The sequence below is a fragment of the Schistocerca piceifrons genome, chromosome 7, assembly GCF_021461385.2.
Source record: "Schistocerca piceifrons isolate TAMUIC-IGC-003096 chromosome 7, iqSchPice1.1, whole genome shotgun sequence".
Classification (NCBI taxonomy): domain Eukaryota; kingdom Metazoa; phylum Arthropoda; class Insecta; order Orthoptera; family Acrididae; genus Schistocerca; species Schistocerca piceifrons.
In genome coordinates, this window is record NC_060144.1 from 186154471 (window position 1) to 186174156 (window position 19686).

Genomic DNA, 19686 nt, shown 5'->3' on the forward strand with positions numbered 1-19686 from the left:
GCCCAGTGATAGTGCTGCTGCACCAGAGTTACTTACACAGCCAAAATTTAATGACTTGATCAGTGAACTGAACTAAGCAAAAGAAAGTGCAGGAGCATTAGGTCCAAGAATCAAATTCAAAAATATGCTTGCACTTGGGACAATTTCTGCATGGTATGCAAAAACGAAAAAGGATATCATATCTTTCTTCTCTAAACACCACGGTTCATTGCAATGAGATACCAGGACTGGTAGAGTGGCTCAGTGTGAACTATCCAGCCTCTCAGTGGAGACTTTATTGATTCCTCGCAGTCTAGCTTAAAAGGTTTGTTACTCCACAACGGAAATCTCCTCGGATCTATTTCTGTTGCCCTTTCTATTCACATGAACAAAACGTATGAAAATGTTATGTATATGTGGCAATACATTAACTGCAAAGAACATCAGTGGTTACTCTGCAGTGACTTTAAGATAAGCTGTTACAAGATTTACAAATTGGCTATACCAAACCCCCTTGCTTCTTGTCCAAATGTAACAGTCATGCAAGGAATTAGCACTGGCAATGGAAAGAACAGCCACTCCAAAGATGTCTGTCTGCTGGCTGCATAAATGTCAAACACGAGCCACTTGTGCAACATCCCAAAATATTATCCCCTTCACAGCACATTAAATTAGGTATTATGTCCCAGCTTGACTGTGCAATGGATGAGAATTGTAATACCTTCAAATACAACTGCATGACGTTTACAACTATGAGTTATGAAAAACATGCGGCTGATGTATTTACTTGATCACAGATAAGAAACTTAATGTATGACTCACAATTTGAGAATACTATGACCCAAGTTGAGAAACAAGTTGGACAAGCTTCAGAAATGTTACCGAAAGCTTTTTGGGTAACCACTTGAGTCCATATTACAAGGAAATGGTTAAAAAAGCTCTGGAAACTTTCTAAGTTCATGGCTGCAACATGAGTGTTAAATTGTATTTTTACATTTTCACACAGATCATTTTCTTCACAATTTTGCAGTTTACAGTGAGGAACATGGTAAATGCTTTCACTAAGACTTAAAGGACATTGAAAAAAGGTATTATGGAGGTTGGACCATTAATCTGATGGCCAACTATTGTTGGTCTCTGAAAAAGACACACCACCTCTAGAGAAGTTTATGGTGAAATGGCTAAAAAAAAATCCTTAGGCATTTGAAACCTGAATGTGTCACTTATTACATTATTTTTCAACTGTAAGTTATCGATAGTTCTCAATAATTCTTTTTAAGAAATAATGTAATTGACAACATATGATCAATAATTAAAAATGTGTGTGAAAGCATAAACTACTGCTCCCATTTCCAATAAATTGAGAAATGAATGTAAGAAACTGATAACACATTCACTTTAAGTGGCTCAAAAGTAGGACAAAACATTATGCAAAACAAAAACAGTGTTTAAAAGATTTTAAAATGCAGAGCTGAGATATTATTTGGACATCAGAAAGGCCTAAAAGTTAAATAATCACATAAAACTGATTGTAGGAGAAGAAGATGTCAGGTTGAGCTTCATTGGAAGAGTCTTAATGAAATGGAATTCATCCACAAAAGAAGTGGCTTACAAAACACTTGTAAGACCAATTCGGGAACACTGTTCATCAGTCTGGGATACTTACCAGGTTGGATTAATAGAAAAGAAAGAAAAGATGCAACAAGAATAACATGTGGGCATTTAGGACCATATCTGTGATTATCACAGCATTTACGAAGAAGCCAGCCAAGAGAGGAAGTCTGCTTCGGATCCAGTACCGCTCACCATTCCGCCACTGCTGCCACCAGGGACATTGGACCCTGCTTGTGGGCCAGTTGGTATTCTGTAAGACTCACTTGGCAAGTCTGTAGAGACTGTGAACTTGTACATACTGTAACTTAAGTGTTAATCTATTCTAATGTGCTCTGCTCCAGGAGTGTGAGGACTTAAACATTTGGTAGTCAACTAGTAGAGAATGAACTCTGACTGTGAAAGCCTTCCTTTTGTTGTTCCAACTACTTGGATTTGGTTGTGAACTTATTTCCCTGTTAAGAAAGAATTTCAAAATTTGTTACTTGCTGCTTTGACAGTCAACAAAGTCCATTTGTGTTGAATTTATTGTGCTCTTAAATATAGATGAACTACATGTTCATGTGTTTCTTGTTGAAGTGTTCAAAGTTCAGGATACTTCAAATGAGCAGCAAATGACATCAGGTTGCCAACAATGGGAATGTATATAGTGCACTTTGCCTTTCAGGAACATCTACCACATTTAAACTGCAGTTTACTTGAATCCATTTGTAGTCAGAACTGAACTGACTTTAAAATTGGAGAGATACACTACAACAGCATTCATTTCTGCAGGAGATGGTAAAGGTCTAGATAGGTACCATTGGAGTACTTCAGTGTTTTGCACTGCAATGTTGTTGATGCTCACCATGCATATGGTGGGAATGAAAGGGGATGTGTTATCTTCTGGTTCTATGCAGCCAATGAGAGAGAGGCAGGCAGACAATAAGTTTGAAAGCAAGAGGCATTGTAACATTTCAGATGTCAGCACAGAAGTGAAATCCAGTATGTATTCAGATGAAAACAGCTGTGTTCTCAGGTACACAAGGTAACCACAAGTTCAAAAACTCCAACATCTTCAGAAAAAACCACCACATTTTTGTGACAATGAAGATATAAATTTTAGAGCTATGCTATTAGGATGATGATTAAAAAATATGACAGATGATAGGGTTAGTAAGTGAAAAATGTAGACAAGAAAACAGTCCACAAAATTATATAAACCATTTCTATTCATTTATTTTATTTCCCCTTGCACTATGAAAATGCATAAATCAATAAAGGGCATAAATCTGGAATACGTATAATGTTAACATTTATATCTAAAAAGAAAGATGTGAAACTTACCAAACAAAAGCGCTGGCAGGTCGATAGACACACAAACAAACACAAACATACACACAAAATTCTAGCTTTCGCAACCAATGGTTGCCTCGTCAGGAAAGAGGGAAGGAGAAGGAAAGACAAAAGGATATGTGTTTTAAGGGAGAGGGTAAGGAGTCATTCCAATCCCGGGAGCGGAAAGACTTACCTTAGGGGGAAAAAAGGACAGGTACACACTCGCACACACACACATATCCATCCACACATACACCGACACAAGCAAATGTTAACATTTTATTCATATAATTTATGTCAATAAAAAAGTTCATAATTTTGAGTAGTCCGAATATGTTAAAAATAATTTTTTCTCGAAAAGCCTGGTTAAAAAAAGGGGATCATCTTACAACCAGGGTTGTTTTATACTCGGGTAAATATGGTGTGTTCAATATCATTTTGAGGAGTCCCTGAACCTGGAGCAAGAGGCACATATTCATTTGATTTCAGTACTCTACATAAATAATCAGTGTGAATTAAAGTGAAACTGAATTATATTGGATTAAACAGAACTTCATTTCTGCAAAATATGATAAAGTTTACTTACCTCTTTTGGCATTGTGGTTTTGGCTTAGCCTTATGTACATCAGTTTATTCTGTGGTCAGGCACCATCATACTTATTTGAAGTTTGAAATAATGGCTGTATTTATGACTGAATGCATACCTGTATTTATAATTTTTGCTTGAAAATGAGCAATACTCAAAATTGCAATTACAATAAATTTAAAAAATTGGCACTTGTAAGTGGTAATTACCATGTTTAATACACTCCTGGAAATTGAAATAAGAACACCGTGAATTCATTGTCCCAGGAAGGGGAAACTTTATTGACACATTCCTGGGGTCAGATACATCACATGATCACACTGACAGAACCACAGGCACATAGACACAGGCAACAGAGCATGCACAATGTCGGCACTAGTACAGTGTATATCCACCTTTCGCAGCAATGCAGGCTGCTATTCTCCCATGGAGACAATCGTAGAGATGCTGGATGTAGTCCTGTGGAACGGCTTGCCATGCCATTTCCACCTGGCGCCTCAGTTGGACCAGCATTCGTGCTGGACGTGCAGACCGCGTGAGACGACGCTTTATCCAGTCCCAAACATGCTCAATGGGGGACAGATCTGGAGATCTTGCTGGCCAGGGTAGTTGACTTACACCTTCTAGAGCACGTTGGGTGGCACGGGATACATGCAGACGTGCATTGTCCTGTTGGAACAGCAAGTTCCCTTGCCGGTCTAGGAATGGTAGAACGATGGGTTCGATGATGGTTTGGATGTACCGTGCACTATTCAGTGTCCCCTCGACGATCACCAGTGGTGTACGGCCAGTGTAGGAGATCGCTCCCCACACCATGATGCCGGGTGTTGGCCCTGTGTGTCTCGGTCGTATGCAGTCCTGATTATGGCGCTCACCTGCACGGCGCCAAACACGCATACGACCATCATTGGCACCAAGGCAGAAGCGACTCTCATCGCTGAAGACGACACGTCTCCATTCGTCCCTCCATTCACGCCTGTCGCAACACCACTGGAGGCGGGCTGCACGATGTTGGGATGTGAGCGGAAGACGGCCTAACGGAGTGCGGGACCATAGCCCAGCTTCATGGAGACAGTTGCGAATGGTCCTCGCCGATACCCCAGGAGCAACAGTGTCCCTAATTTGCTGGGAAGTGGCGGTGCGGTCCCCTACGGCACTGCGTAGGATCCTACGGTCTTGGCATGCATCCGTGCGTCGCTGCGGTCCGGTCCCAGGTCGACGGGCACGTGCACCTTCCGCCGACCACTGGCGACAACATCGATGTACTGTGGAGACCTCACGCCCCACGTGTTGAGCAATTCGGCGGTACGTCCACCCGCCCTCCTGCATGCCCACTATACGCCCTCGCTCAAAGTCCGTCAACTGCACATACGGTTCACGTCCACACTGTCACAGCATGCTACCAGTTGTTAAAGACTGCGATGGAGCTCAGTATGCCACGGCAAACTGGCTGACACTGACGGCGGCGGTGCACAAATGCTGCGCAGCTAGCGCCATTCGACGGCCAACACCGCGGTTCCTGGTGTGTCCGCTGTGCCGTGCGTGTGATCATTGCTTGTACAGCCCTCTCGCAGTGTCCGGAGCAAGTATGGTGGGTCTGACACACCGGTGTCAATGTGTTCATTTATCCATTTCCAGGAGTGTAATTACATGGAGGCTATAGACCATTCCCACATCAAACTACTAAATATGTATACATTGTTTAAATTGTTTATGCAATCTTTTTCCACACATTATAATTTTTATTGTGAATATGATCTTTGGAAAACGTAAGTAACTAACAGACCTTGATCTTTGTCTCACCTTCTCCCAACAATAGGTGCATCCCTTTCAACCTTGGGTCTGTGTGAACTGCCCCTCATTTCTAATCTATATCTACCTATCTCTGTGGCAGGAACTAAAAGTTCTGAAAGCTGGAACAGCTTTTGTACATTTACAGGTGTCCAACAGGAATTCAGCCTCCTGAAGGTAAGCTTTTGCCTGCCATTCTGTCTCCTTATAATTTTAGTTTTCCCCATGTGAGTTTTCCTTGTGATACAACTAACTAACTTTACACAGTCATTTTGCTGCTTTTTGTTTATTGATGTCTGGAAACTATAAGCATGATGAAAATTTCCATATCAATCGTTTCAGACAATTCTTTCATTGGCCTATTAATGATATTGCCTGGCAAGTAATTTATGAATGGATGATAGCAGACACCACTAGGCTTTATAAAATTGAATGAAGCAATTTCTGTTGCTGTGAGAAAAAGGAGATACATTACTGCTGGATAAACCACATACAGCATTTAACTTCATTTCAAGTAATTTGGAGTACTAACATGCTTTTTAATTTATTAGTTCAGTGTTTCCATATCATTTTCTCCAACTTCCTTGCTTATGTTAATAACCTGCATACTACTAATTGTCTTTCAATACAGTTTCCAATTGCTTTTTCCTTTTCTTGATTGTTGTCTACAGATATTCTATACTGACTCAGTATGACAGTAGTCATTCCACTTGACCACCTTTTTTTGAAATTTCATCCCCCTCTAGCAAACTTCTGCAATGTGTGTGATTCCCGAAGAGTTTTCTGTGAGCTGAAATTGGCATATTTAATTCAAATGCATAATAAATCACCGAAATTTGAACTCATTGTTTGTGTGTGCATCAATGAAGATGGTTATAAAAATATAGTGACAGAATTAAAGATGTCAGTGTTTGTCTTACATACACAGCCATCATAAATCAGTTACATACACATTCTTTAAAAATAAAAATAAAGCAATTTTCAAAAGCAGTAGCTATTTTGTATAAAGTTCCTAGATATCTCACATGCATTATTAACAAAAAAAACTTCGGTGAGATGCTACAAAGAAAATACTGAGCATGGTACTCTCTCCCATGCAAAGATACAGATTTATTAGAGAGGATAGACTCAGGGGGAAAGGAGCAAACAGACAATATTGCTTTACTTTTATTGTGCTGTTAGGCTGGTCTCTCTATTTACATATTTTCTTAGCACCACATTATTTGTTTTTTTTTTTTTTTTTTTTTTTTTTTAAAAAAAAAAAAGGGGACAACTTTTCTTTAAAACACACACAAATTCTCTCTCTCTCTCTCTCTCTCTCTCTCTCTCTCTCTCACACACACACACACACACACACACACACACACAAATTCCGTAAAAAAACATTAAGAACAAAAACATTCTTCTGGAATAAATAATCTTGACTAATAAATTTAAGGGAACACTGAATCTTCTCACAGACAGAGAAAATAATTACAGAACATCTTAACTGATAGTCCCTTTGAGCTTACAGGTACTGTGCATACTTAATACACAAGATTAACACAATAAACATTTTTCAAAGTTCCTACTACTATTGCAGTGCAGGTGTCGTACTCAACTATGTCAAGAGCTGAAACAGGACTATGCTGGAATGAAAAGCGTCTGTGGTGGTTTTTTAAATCCAAATTCAACAGATCTTCTGGATCCTTAAAGAAATAAAGAATTACATCCCCTGAAAAAAAAAAGAAATAAAGAAATGATACAATATCTTTCAAGGTGACATAAATATTAAGCATATTTCTGTATTAGGAACACATACACCACAACAGGACATAGAACTACTGAAAGAAAACAACTATAAAAAGGAAGTGAAATAAAAAAATCCAAACATAAGTTTGTGTATATATCATATTTAAAGGTATAAGAAAGGTCTGAAAATGCTACTCCACAAGGAAATATGGAAATGTCTGCAATAGCATGACTGGAAAAACTGCCCAGAGGTGGCAGTAAAAGTTGTGACAAAGAAAATCAAAACGTGCCACAAATATGGCTGACTATGCAAGAGAGCATAATAACATGTAACATGAAATTGATGTAAGTGTAAATCTGTCACAGTTTACATCTGCTAACATATCCACAAAAATCTTCCAACCATGACAGGTTAACCATGGGTAGGGTTATTGAAAGTCCTGCAGTCACTTACAAATTCTTGAAGTGTCAGTTTTCCTGCCAAGCTGAAAGAATAATGAACTAATGGAATGTAGACAATTGCTTCAGGCCATGTGAAACACCCAACAAAACATTTGTCTACACCTTGCAACATGAGATTTGACTAAATAAACACTTATAAGAACCCTAACACCCTAAATACATCTACTAATCTTTGTTTAGGACCAATACTTTGCAGAACCATAGAAATGAAGATAGGTTAGTGTACTTGGAAGAGAAATCAAAGTAGATCAAATGGTATATAGAAGGATTATCAGAAGTATGGCAGAAAATGAAGACCAAACAAAATTAAAATGAGGACAATTGCTTTACTATAGAAGAACAGAATAATAAGGAAAGTCAGGTTTAGGCTTTGATGTAAACAAGCAAATTTAAGGTCTGTGCACCAATATGCTCACCTTTTGAAGGGGATATAGAAGATTTCTACAAAGAGTTATAATAATTGATAAATGGATATATCATACTACAGGATGCTAATGGGAGATTTTAATGTGAAAGCAAGAGCAAAACAGAAGGAAAATTTGTCCACTGCAAGCTTTGTACCATGAATCACAGAGATCATACATTAGTAGAATTTGCCATGAACATGTTTGCTCTAAAACAATGTTCCAGGCAGGGGAAAAAGTACTTGGCAAATATTAAACAGAATTAAAAGTGAAACTGATTATATTTCATTAACCAATAAAGAAACTGTAGAAGATATATGAGTCTTATACCACTCTTGAATGGCAAGTTGTCATAGACTCTGTAATGTATCTGTATAATGGCAGCTGAAGACAAGGAAAGGATTTATCTCGCTGATCAATGACAACCCAACGTGTGCTGCAAGTGCCACTGTAGTTCGTTTGTAATTTAATGAAAAGCCAAAGGTCTGTCAAACGACCATAAATATTATTATCCTGTGGGACACACTTTCGCAAAATCTGGGAGAGTGTTAGTTGTTAGATATGTGGTCCAGTCCAGTCCAGCCCAGTTGTGTCATATTAGCTCAAAGTATGGAAGCTATGTAATGACTGATGCCACCAACAATGATTACTGTACTGATACCCCTATAAACGTTCACCTGTAAATATTTTTCTTGCCTTCAAGTCAATAACAAAGTAGCATCCCATAACCCCCCCCCCCCCCCCCCCCACCTCACATTATCATCAACAGAATGAGTGTATTATTGTTTTTATACAATAGTTTACGATGGAAAGATATTAGTTATTTTGATGTAAGCAATTCATAGCTATTCTTTGCAAAACTACTTAAAACTTTCCAGAATGAGATTTTCACTCTGCAGCGGAGTGTGCACTGATATGAAACTTCCTGGCAGATTAAAACTGTGTGCCAGACTGAGACTCGAACTTGGGACCTTTGCCTTTTGCGGGCAAGTTCTCTACCAACTGAGCTACCCAAGCACGACTCATGCCGTGTCCTCACAGCTTTACTTCTGCCAGTACCTCGTCTCCTACCTTCCAAACTTTACAAAAGCTCTCCTGTGAACCTTGCAGAACTAGCACTCCTGAAAGAAAGGATATTGCAGAGACATGGCTTAGCCACAGCCTGAGGGATGTTTCCAGAATGAGATTTTCCCTCTGCAGCAGAGTGTGCACTAATATGAAACTTCCTGGAAGATTAAAACTGTGTGCCAGACCGGGACTCGAACTCGGGACCTTTGCCTTTCGCGGGCAACTGCTCTACCAACTGAGCTACCCAAACTTTACAGAAGTTTGGAAAGTAGGAGACGAGGTACTGGCAGAAGTAAAGCTGTGAGGACAGGGCGTGAGTCGTGCTTGGGTAGCTCAGTTGGTAGAGCACTTGCCTGCTAAAGGCAAAGGACCCGAGTTCGAGTCTCGGTCCGGCACACAGTTTTAATCTGCCAGGAAGTTTCGTTACTTAAAACTTTACTATAATAATTTACATATATTCCAAAATGGATCGGTCATGTCAAATTAACAGCACTTACGAGATATACTAGTTATATTCCTGTCACTTGTACCAATACAATGATATATGCAATAGTGTTGGATTTTTTTTTTTTCTCTCAGATGCAGAAGTTTGTGTTAACAACTCTCTCTGACTACATCCTTACTCATTTCCTGGTATAGCATTGGTGCACTCTGATCGGAGCAGTCATTGACCTCCACCAGATTATTACATGGGTGGTGACCACAAACGTTATTTGACTTGTTGTGTCCGGCATTGAAAGCCTAGGTTCACCTAACATATCTTTATTACTGCTGAGACAATCTAGTTTGGGCTTGAATGTCCAGCTGAAGCCAGGGTGGACACCGGACATGGTTATGGCCACAGAGGGCATCAAATGTCTGATGTTGTGGCAGGACCAAATCAGATCTATCACCATAGAAATCAACTCTGGCCATGTACCAAAAGAATACCACACACTCAGTTACAATGTCTGTGATACTGAGTGGCTCCAGAACTGAGCTCACACCTGACACAACAATGAGACATCAAGAGATTCCAAACACTGATAGTTATTAATGAAGCTAATGATACTCTGAAAGTAACACCAGTCATTCAAGTAAGAAGTAAGGCTAGTGCCTCAAGAGAAATGGTTCAAGTTGGAAGAAAAATAATACAAAAGGATCCTTCAAAATTATTTACAGAATGTCAGCAGCGGAAGGCAATTCTCCAAAATTGGAACAATGTTGCAATTATTCTGTTTCACACTAAAGGAGAAAGAGAAGAAATAAAACATTACAGACTTATGTCTCCTCCCAGTATTGCACAACATATTCACTAAAATGATCACTAACAGAACAGGGAAAGCATCAGATCACAGTCATGCAAAGGAACAAGCTTGTTTTTGAAGTCATGCAGCACAATGGACAATTTTCAAGTTGTGAATGGAATTATGGAACAGAACAATGAATGTGAATATCCATTTTGTATGAATTCAAGATTTTAAGACAGTTTTTGACTCAATTATAACAAATTCTGTTGTAACAGCCCTTGAGAAACAAGGCACTTTTTTCTAACTTATGTCAGTACACTGAAGAATATATACAATAATGTTAAGGTTTTTATCAGTCTTCATCATGATAGCAGATAATTCAAAACTGAAAGAGGAAACTTTGAATGAAGATTCCATGCCACAAAAACTACTATCCAGAGCAATAGTGGAAAATTTCAGACTCTAAACCCAGAGGAAAGAAGATGGACTACTTGTTAATGGAATATATCTGAACTACCTTTCTTTTGCTGAAGGTACTGTACTGCTTGCCTTTAACGCAGATAAACTTCAACATCTAACTGAAGAAATTAACAAGTTGGCTTTCAGTACAACATATTCTGCTACCAAATCTGCCATGATTAGCTTTCCAAGCATTAAAAATAAATAAAAAGTACTGAAGCAATTATTACATAAAGTGCGTGTTGTTTATGTTACCTGATTCCATTCCAAGGAAAAGTATGTTTCCATACAGTAATATTGTCACAGGATAAGAACGCAGATCTTGCATTGTATTATACTGGACAGCCTTGTTGTCTACAGCAACACATACTGTGTGTCCACCTGAAAGACAGAACAAGCAAATGTGAATATTCAAAGGATACTGTGACATTTTTGTTTACAATAACATGACAGAAAGTGGTACTAAAATGATGTACTGCTAACATTCTGACAAACAACTATGAGTGTTTAAAAATCAGTATCTGTGATTAGCATGCATAAAATATTGTAAATAAATTAGATTTTGTAGTTTTTTATCTATGCTGTTCTTGAAAATTAGTAAATTGTTTGGAAAATTGACCCTTACAGAAGAAAGTGACTTTTGACAATCTCATATTTTGATTTTTTTTTTCCCAAATTATGAGGCTATATGTTGTTGGTGTTACTGATCATTTAGCCGTGCTGAGGCTCGCGTTGGTGCCGTATGTAGGTTTCTGCCAGACCGTATCGATAAGTTGGCATGGTTGCGTTATTTGTCTTCTTCTCATGTTCACTGGTGCCACTCGGTTTCGTAAGCACTGCCTGTCTGCTAGTGGCAGCAGTGGCACTTATCAATATGTAGTTCTGCTGCCCTATCTTTGGGACAACCTTGTCCTTCTTCCGTGTGGTGTGAGTGTGGAGTTCGGTTGGGGACGCAGGAGCAGCGAGGTCCATGTCCATGCAGAGCGACAACACGCCAGGCCCGCTGGCAGCGTGTATGGACAGCCGGATTGAAGGGCAGTGGTCATGAGGGTGCACGACCTCGTTGAAACCGGACCCTGCATGTTTAAGTTAAGTCCATTGCAATTCGCATAGAGAAACCTCCACCATTGTGAAATCTCGCAATTCTCCAGTGACTTGGGTTCGCACTGCTGCGAGTGGAGTAACTGGGGAAGGCGGATCTGATTAGCCTTCCTGAACTTCTAATTACTATTTACGATTTTCAGCTTCTTACATTGTTAAGATCAAACAACGGTATTTTTCTATCTTGTGGCCGCTAACGCCCCAGTTACCTGCCCTGGGGGTTAGTGTATGTAATGGCAGTGTACATTTCCTCACCTTGCCACCACTGTCCGGTGAGGCGTGGAAGTTTGACAGCTTCTTGATTGTAGTTTGGATGGGGTTCTTCTACCTCAGTGGTAGTCATTCCTTCTTGTTCTGGGTGCTCTAAGCACAGTATTCTGCGGGCAGAGCCCAGACCGCCGGTTCCGGCTTTGGCATAATTTTACACCTTGCATTTGTTTTGTTGGATGTCAGGTAGCCTCATCAAGATTATCATTAGTCACTCGTTAGACTGCCACTAGTCCCAGTTACCATCTTGTGATCTGAATGCACCTCTTAGCTGCCTTTCTTTTCACTCGTGAAAGTGTTTTTGGTGTGACCTACTCAGAGGTCGATTCCTGGAGCACCGTCTGTCACTGGCCCTTGTGTTTTATTTTATTATTGTATTATTAAGTTACCATCATTTGTATCACCTGTTGTTTGTTTTTTTTAAATTAACTTTTGCTATGCCATTCACCGTTTGGCAGTATATTTGTTAAATTTTTATAACTGCCATTATTGAGTTAAAGGCCTTCAGCCATGATTGCGGTTACTGCTTTAAATTTCTGTTTGCGACCACATTGGCTTGTTTTCAAATATTATTTGCTGTCTGTATTTTATGTATGTTTGTTAAATTTTTTTAATAATTACCATTTTGGGCATTAAAGACCTTCAGCTTTGATAGTGGTTATTTGCCTTAAAATTCTGATTGCGACTACATTGTCCTGTCTTCAAAATTATTGGCTGTCTGTATTTTATGTATTTGTTAAATTTTAAATAATTGCCATTTTTCGCATTAAAGGCCTTCTGCCATGATTGTGGTTACTTGCCTTAAAATTCTGATTGCGACCTCATTGAGTTGTTTTCAAAAATTATTTGCTGTCTGTATTTTATGTATGTTTGCTAAATTTTTTAATAATTGCCGTTTTGGGCATTATAGGCCTTTAGCCGTGATTGTGGTTACTTGCCTTAAAATTCTGACTGTGACCACATTGGCTTGTCTTCAAAATTATTGGCTGTCTGTATGATATGTATCTGTTTAATTTTAAATAATTGCAATTTTTCGCATTAAAGACCTTCACCTGTGATTGTGGTTATGTACCTTAAAATTCTGATTGCAACCTCATTGGCTTGTTTTCAAAATTTTTTTATTAAAATAAATGAGTGCATAGCAACCCAATAGTAATTGATTCGGGCCCCGTCCACAATCGTAACCCAATCCTGCCTTCCTTAATTACCAGGTTTCAATCATTAACAAATAAAAATAAAAGTATGAGGATATACATCACTCGCTTCTTCACTTTTGCTAAGACATCTTGAATAAGGCATGTTTATCATTGTCATCTCCACTTTTCCATCAGAATACTACACGACATACTGTGATAAAAGTCACAGGATGGGTATCTGATATCACACAGCATCCGTTCTCATACATAATTTGGCACAGCAAAACTTCAAAAGTGAAAAATCATTTCTGAAGGAAGACTGAGTTGCACAGGTTAATTTACTAATTCAATATTTGTAATCAGAAGATCGCTGAACAGGCAGATCTCTCCACACTGCCCTGTCAAAAGGATATAATGAAATCACTATCTGAAATACTTCTGCAATATTATGAAACTATTAGAAACATTCTTTGTTCTGTGAGCTGGAAAATTACCCACCTGAATCTCTGATTATTCTGAGAAAACATGAGCCGGCCGGTGTGGCCGTGCGGTTCTAGGCACTTCAGTCTGGAACCGCTTGACCGCTACGGTCGCAGGTTCGAATCCTGCCTCGAGCATGGATGTGTGTGATGTCCTTAGGTTAGTTAGGTTTAAGTAGTTCTAAGTTCTAGGGGACTGATGACCACAGATGTTAAGTCCCATAGTGCTGAGAGCCATTTGAACCTTTTTTTTTTTTTTGAGAAAACATGACATGCATAAAGTAGAGAAATATTCCACAAACAGCCTACATTAAGTGTCATTTATAGGAGGATCAATAATTCAATTCAACATGTCGCAACTAAAGAATACGGAAAAACCGAACAGAGGAAAATTCGGACTGGAGAACAACAATATGAATTAGGCCAAATTGCTGCTCACCACCTAGAGGAGGCATTGAGAGGCAACAGGCACATTTAAAAGTACGTTGAAAAGTAGACTAAGCTGTCAGACTAAGAATTTCATCAGATTTAGAAGAAACACACTTACACACACATTCATGGCACCATCCCATGCCAACCCATTCATGTTGCAGTGGTACGCGCAAAAGCTGGGACCCAATGCTGAACACTACACGCTTGCCGACACCTGCAAGCTCAGCACTTACGCCATGCCAGCAGCTCCACAACCATAACCCTGATGCAGGGGCAATAACCAACATTTTGAGACATTTTGATGGTGCTTGGCGGACCACATATGTTGTCTCAACTGCAAGACGACCTGCCTTGTTTTGTATAAAAGCCGGGATGTTGACATAGCTGGGCTTCAAATTGGTGTCTGCTGTGTATTGGATACCGCTGTAAAGCCATCAATGTTCTTCCTGCATAAGGCCAGTGCAGGATGGGATGAGTGTGGAACCAATGCTCTTCTAGCCGCTAAGCTGCCTGCCACTCACTACAGCTGGGCAGGACGTAACTGCTCTGTCAGCAGCATAACAAAGGCGTAAAGCTGCCCCGTGTGTGATGCAGCACAGTCATGCAAGATGTTGGCACTACTAGGGCAGCAGTTACTGCCATCCTTGTGACACCACTTCTTGCCACTGTGGACAGTAAGGATCATGCAGATGAAACATGGAAGGTGTGGGTCAACACTGGGCAATGTCACTGGACAGAGGCGCACACCTGTACCTTCTGTAGCTTCCTGGAGCCATCTGCCTTCTTGCTGGAGACACTTTCTCCTTGTATTGTCCTCCCATACGCCTTGCCAGTACACTGAACCCACAATACCCCAGTGGTAGAGCCATTACCATCATCACCACTTGAAAAACAGCTTTTTCACCCCTCTGTTCTAGTCATTCTACCCCGACCTGCTACAGTGTGCTGTCTGAATGTATCCTCACTAACTACCCAGGATCCCGAAACCCTCATCTTATTCATATTCACTGATGACATCTTCCTGACTGGACTGAGGACATTCTATCCACATTGCTCCATAACCTCAACACCTCCTCCCCATTCGCTTCACCTGGTCCTCCTCATCCCACCAAATCACTTTCCTGGATTTTGACATCTGCCTCAAACATGGCTCCATGAGTACCTCCGTCCACATCAAATCTACCAACCACCAACAATACCTCCATTTCAACAGCTACTGTCGATTCAACACCAAGAAGTCCCTTCCATACAATCTGGTCACCCATGGAACATGGTTGTTACACAAGCAAATATACCAAGGTTTTAGCAGAGACCTTCACACAGCAAACTTATCCTCCATATATTGTTGATTAATAGATCTCCCATGCCTTGTTTCCCCAGCCACCTACCATCCCTCACATACGCAATGACTGGCCACAAAAAGAGTGCCCCCCCCCTCCCCCCCCCCCGTGACTAAGTACCACCCAGGACTGGAGCAGCTGAATCACATTCTCTGCCAGGGTTTCAACCTTCTCTCATCGTGCTCTGAGATGACAAATATCCTCCCCATCCCTCATCAAGTGGATAAGTGGATTTCCACTGTCCACCCAAACTACTGCTTTCCCATCCCTATTTCAACCCTGCTTCCAATATCTTGCCCCATTCCTCAGATCCCTGAAAAAGACCTAGATCCAAGGCCTTCCCCACACGTCATCCCATTACGCCCTACTCCACTCCTGTCACAGGTATTTCCCATCCCATCAAAGGCACAGCCACCTCTGAAAGCAGCCATGGGGTCTACCAACTTAGCCACAACCAATTGTAGCACTTTAAATATCAACAGCTTCCCGTAAACTATCACATCAATAATAATTAAAGCAATATAGTCCTGTAATTTAATTTTTGATATAATAATTAGTTCAGATTTTTAAAAAAGAACTTTTTGATTGCATTTTATGTTTCATTGGATTGGAAATAAAGAAGAGCTATCAATAACTTCCTCTGGTACACGAGTCAACTGCTCCCAAAGTATCAGTTTGATTAACATGGACTTACTTAACTTACAAGTCCTTTCATTCCAATCACTGGACACACAGGGCTTTGATGAAGCATTGTCAGTGGAATCAGTTTTGTTAAATTCCCTTCAGTTCTCCCCGTGTCCTTCCCACACCTGTTGCTTCTCTCTACAGTGTCCTCTTCCACATTACCCTTGGTCTTCCTCTTCTGCAATGGCCTCGGGATTCCAATTCACAGCTTATTTCCCTACTGCCATCTGATTTTTGCACAGCCCGTGTCCAACCTATTTTTATTTTCTTGGCTTTATCTGTACATGCATAGGACTCAGAGCTCTTCACTGGATATTGTATCTGGCAAAAATACCAAAGAACTATGAATAACTTCTCCAGTACTTGAGTCAATATAATCGAAGTTTCATGTTGGCAGCTTTAGATGTTAATTTAATTACAACCGACAAGATGATGGCTAATGAGAAGTGACCAATGCCCAGTTTGAAAGTGGCTCATCTGTTAAAAACTCCTCACCAGCATGCACAGTGAGTGTCAACTGAATGCCTTGACAATGGCCAGGTATGAGCTTAAATGGTGGGTACAGGTGCTGTCGCCAAGGTCACTAGAAAGTTGGTAACATGAAGACTTAGACTGTCTCACAGTTTTTCTCAAACCAAGCTAATAAAACTGGGAGCAGTTCTCATCTCATCCTCACTCAGTTTCTTCTTCTCTTCCAGATCAGTTCATGGCAGACATGAGTTACCCTGTAGAGGACTTAGTGGATGGACCATTAGAATAACAGGGTGTCCATCTTTGTCTGTTTTACATAAAAATGGTAAGCAAGTGTTGGCAAGGTTGGAAAGCCATGAATTCCTTGGTCCATTAATCACTGTTGTACAGAATATTAATTTTCACTAACTGTACTGAGAGTTATTCACTGTCACTGACACAGCAGCAATGCAGGTGTGGCCATTTCCTCTTGACAACTTGTAGCCCAGCCAGGTATAGAATGTATGTCGGGAGTTCCTTGTGAGGCCACCTTGTTCTTTCCAACCTTTTCTATATACTTCGGCCTTGCATATTAAACTCACAGGGCATTACAGTGTGTTCTTCAAATCTGAGACTATGGTCAGAAACAACAATTAGGGTTCTCATTACCTTATCTGTGATAAGGACAGTTACTATTCTAAACTGTTAATTGGCTGGGCTCCACGGTCACACTTTGATCATTCCAGTGACTTGCAGAGAGAGATAAGAACACCAGTCTTGCTCATGGTGCTTCAATTAAGCTCGCAACTGCAGCATTATCCCCAGAATAGATTGTGGGCCCCCTGGTTCATAGTCAGATTGGAGGCCTGAACCAGAGACTTTGACGGTTCTGTGACAAGCTAGGCTGTGACTTCCTAGACTTAAGACATAGGGTTGAGAATTGTGGTGCCCCCAATTAAATAGATCAGGGGTGCATTACACATCGGAGGCAGCTAACCAAGTGGGATGCGCACAAGATTTTTTTTTTACATTAGGCAACTCTCCATTCAGTCCAGCTAATGATAGCTGTGGGAAACCCAGAAGTATCAGTGTACAATCCAAAGAAATTAAAATACACTGCTGGAGCATTTGCAACAAAGTGCCAGAGTGTGAAGCGCCCATGAAAAGCAGTGAAGCTCACATAATACTAGGTACAGAAAGCTGGTTGAAGGCTGAAACTGAGAGCAATGAGATTTTTGGGGAAGGTTTAAGGTTATCTTGAAAAAGAATAGGCAAATGGGAAATGGAACTGGTGTATTTGTTGCAATGGACAAAAACCTCATATCCACCGACACAGAAGATTGAGAGATTGGCCAAGACTCAGTTGTGAAGGAAGTGTCTGGTCTGCAGCACAAGGTCAATGATATAGTCAGTTTGTAATAAAAATATTTCTGTTACTGATAAATCAGATATATGTACAGTATTTAACAATAACTTTCTGAGCACTGCTAGTGAATTAAATAAAAATTTAGTTTCTACAGGGAATCATACAACTCTCTCGGCAAATGGTTTTCCGAGATTGACATCTAAAATACTCCTCTGCGATACAGACAAGGGTGAGATTGAGTCAATAATTAAATCACTGAAGACTAAGGACTCTCACGGATATGATGCAGTGCCTAGCAGGATATTAAAGTGCTGTGCTGCACATGTCAGCCCTGTATTTAGCCATATTTGAAATTTTTCCTTTAGGAATGGTCAGTTTCCTGAACCATTAAAGTACTCAATAGTAAAGCCACTTCATAAAAAGGAAGAAAGGGATAATGTAGACTTATTTCTATGCCATCAGTGTTTTCTAAAGTTATTGAAAAGGCTGTGTAAGTACAGGTAATTGATCATTTTATATCACATGATTTGCTATCAAGTGTACAGTTTGGTTTTAGAAGTCGTTTAACAACTGAAGATACTATATTCTCTTTTCTCTGTGAGGTACTGCATGGGTTAAAAAGAAGGTTTCGAATGCTAGGCATATTTTTTGATTTAACTAAGGCGTTTGATTGTGTTGATCACAAAATATTGCTCCAGAAGTTGCACCATTACAGAATACGGGAAGTAGCTCACAATTGGTTCACCTCTTACTTTAACAACAGACAGCAAAAGGTCATTATTCACAGTGTTGAGATTGGCTGTGATGTGGGGTCTGAATGGGGTACTATCGAGTGGGTGGTGCCCCAGGGATCAGTGTTGGGGCAACTCATGTTCCTTATTTATATAAATGATATGCACTCTAGTATTATGGGTAACTCTAAATATTTATGTTTGATGATGACACTAGCTTAGTAGTAAAGGATGTTGTGTGCAACATTGGCTCGGTTTCAAATAGTGCACTACATGATTTAAGTTCATGGTTTGTAGAAAACAAACTAACAGTTTTTACAGTTTCTAATGTACAGTTCAACAAAACCTGTTGTTTCAGTTTCACAGAATGGGCATATGATTAGTGAAATTTCTAGGCGTTCAGATTGATAGTAAACTGTCGTGGAAAGCTCAAGTTCAGGATCTTGTTCGAAAAGTACCTGAAGTGAGTGATCGTTTGACATGAAAATTAGTCAACTTTGCTCATTTTCATTTGCTTATGTCATATGGTATTATATTTTGGAGTAACTATTTCCATTCTAAAAGGGTATTTTTGGCTCAGAAATGGGCGGTTTGGGCAATAAGCGGTGTAAGTTCACGAACATCTTGTCGACCCCTGTTCACGAGTATAGGTATTTTGACATTGGTCTTTCAATACATACATTCCTTACTGTCATTTCTTGTTAACAATATCGGCTTATTCCCAAGAGTAAGCAACTTGCACTCAGTTAATACTCAGAAGAAATCAAACCTGCATTTGGATTGGACTTCCTTAACTCTTGTGCAGAAAGGTGTGCAGTATACTGCTGTAGCCATTTTCCAATAAGCTACCACTAGAATACAAAAATCTTAGCAGTAATCCAAGCACTTTCAAATCAAAACTGAAAAGTTTCCTCATGGGTCACTATTCTGCCAAGGAGTTCTTTGAAAAATTAAGCTCATTCTTGTTGAATTGTTGATTGTGTCTACTTAAACTTATGGCTTGACTTTTTTCAGGTTTATAAACATTTTATTTTTATCTGTTATTACTTTTACGTTGTAATTT

General features: G+C 39.8%; 1 protein-coding gene across 2 annotated transcripts in view; it reads right to left on the bottom strand.

Moving 5' to 3' along the window:
• Positions 1 to 6573: 6573 nt before the first annotated feature.
• LOC124804911 overlaps positions 6574 to 19686 on the bottom strand; it is a 90082-nt gene continuing 76969 nt past the window's right edge. The window contains exons 6-8 of one of the 2 annotated variants that reach the window (XR_007017380.1): positions 10893 to 11018; positions 6748 to 6998; positions 6583 to 6643 (exon numbers count right to left, since the gene is read on the bottom strand). Coding sequence is in view for 1 of the 2 variants with exons in the window: in XM_047265290.1 (XP_047121246.1) it covers positions 6811 to 6998; positions 10893 to 11018 (314 nt within the window). In the remaining variant the exon portion in view is untranslated. Of the gene's footprint in view, positions 6999 to 10892; positions 11019 to 19686 lie in introns of both variants that reach the window. The other variant, XM_047265290.1, reaches the window with a different exon arrangement.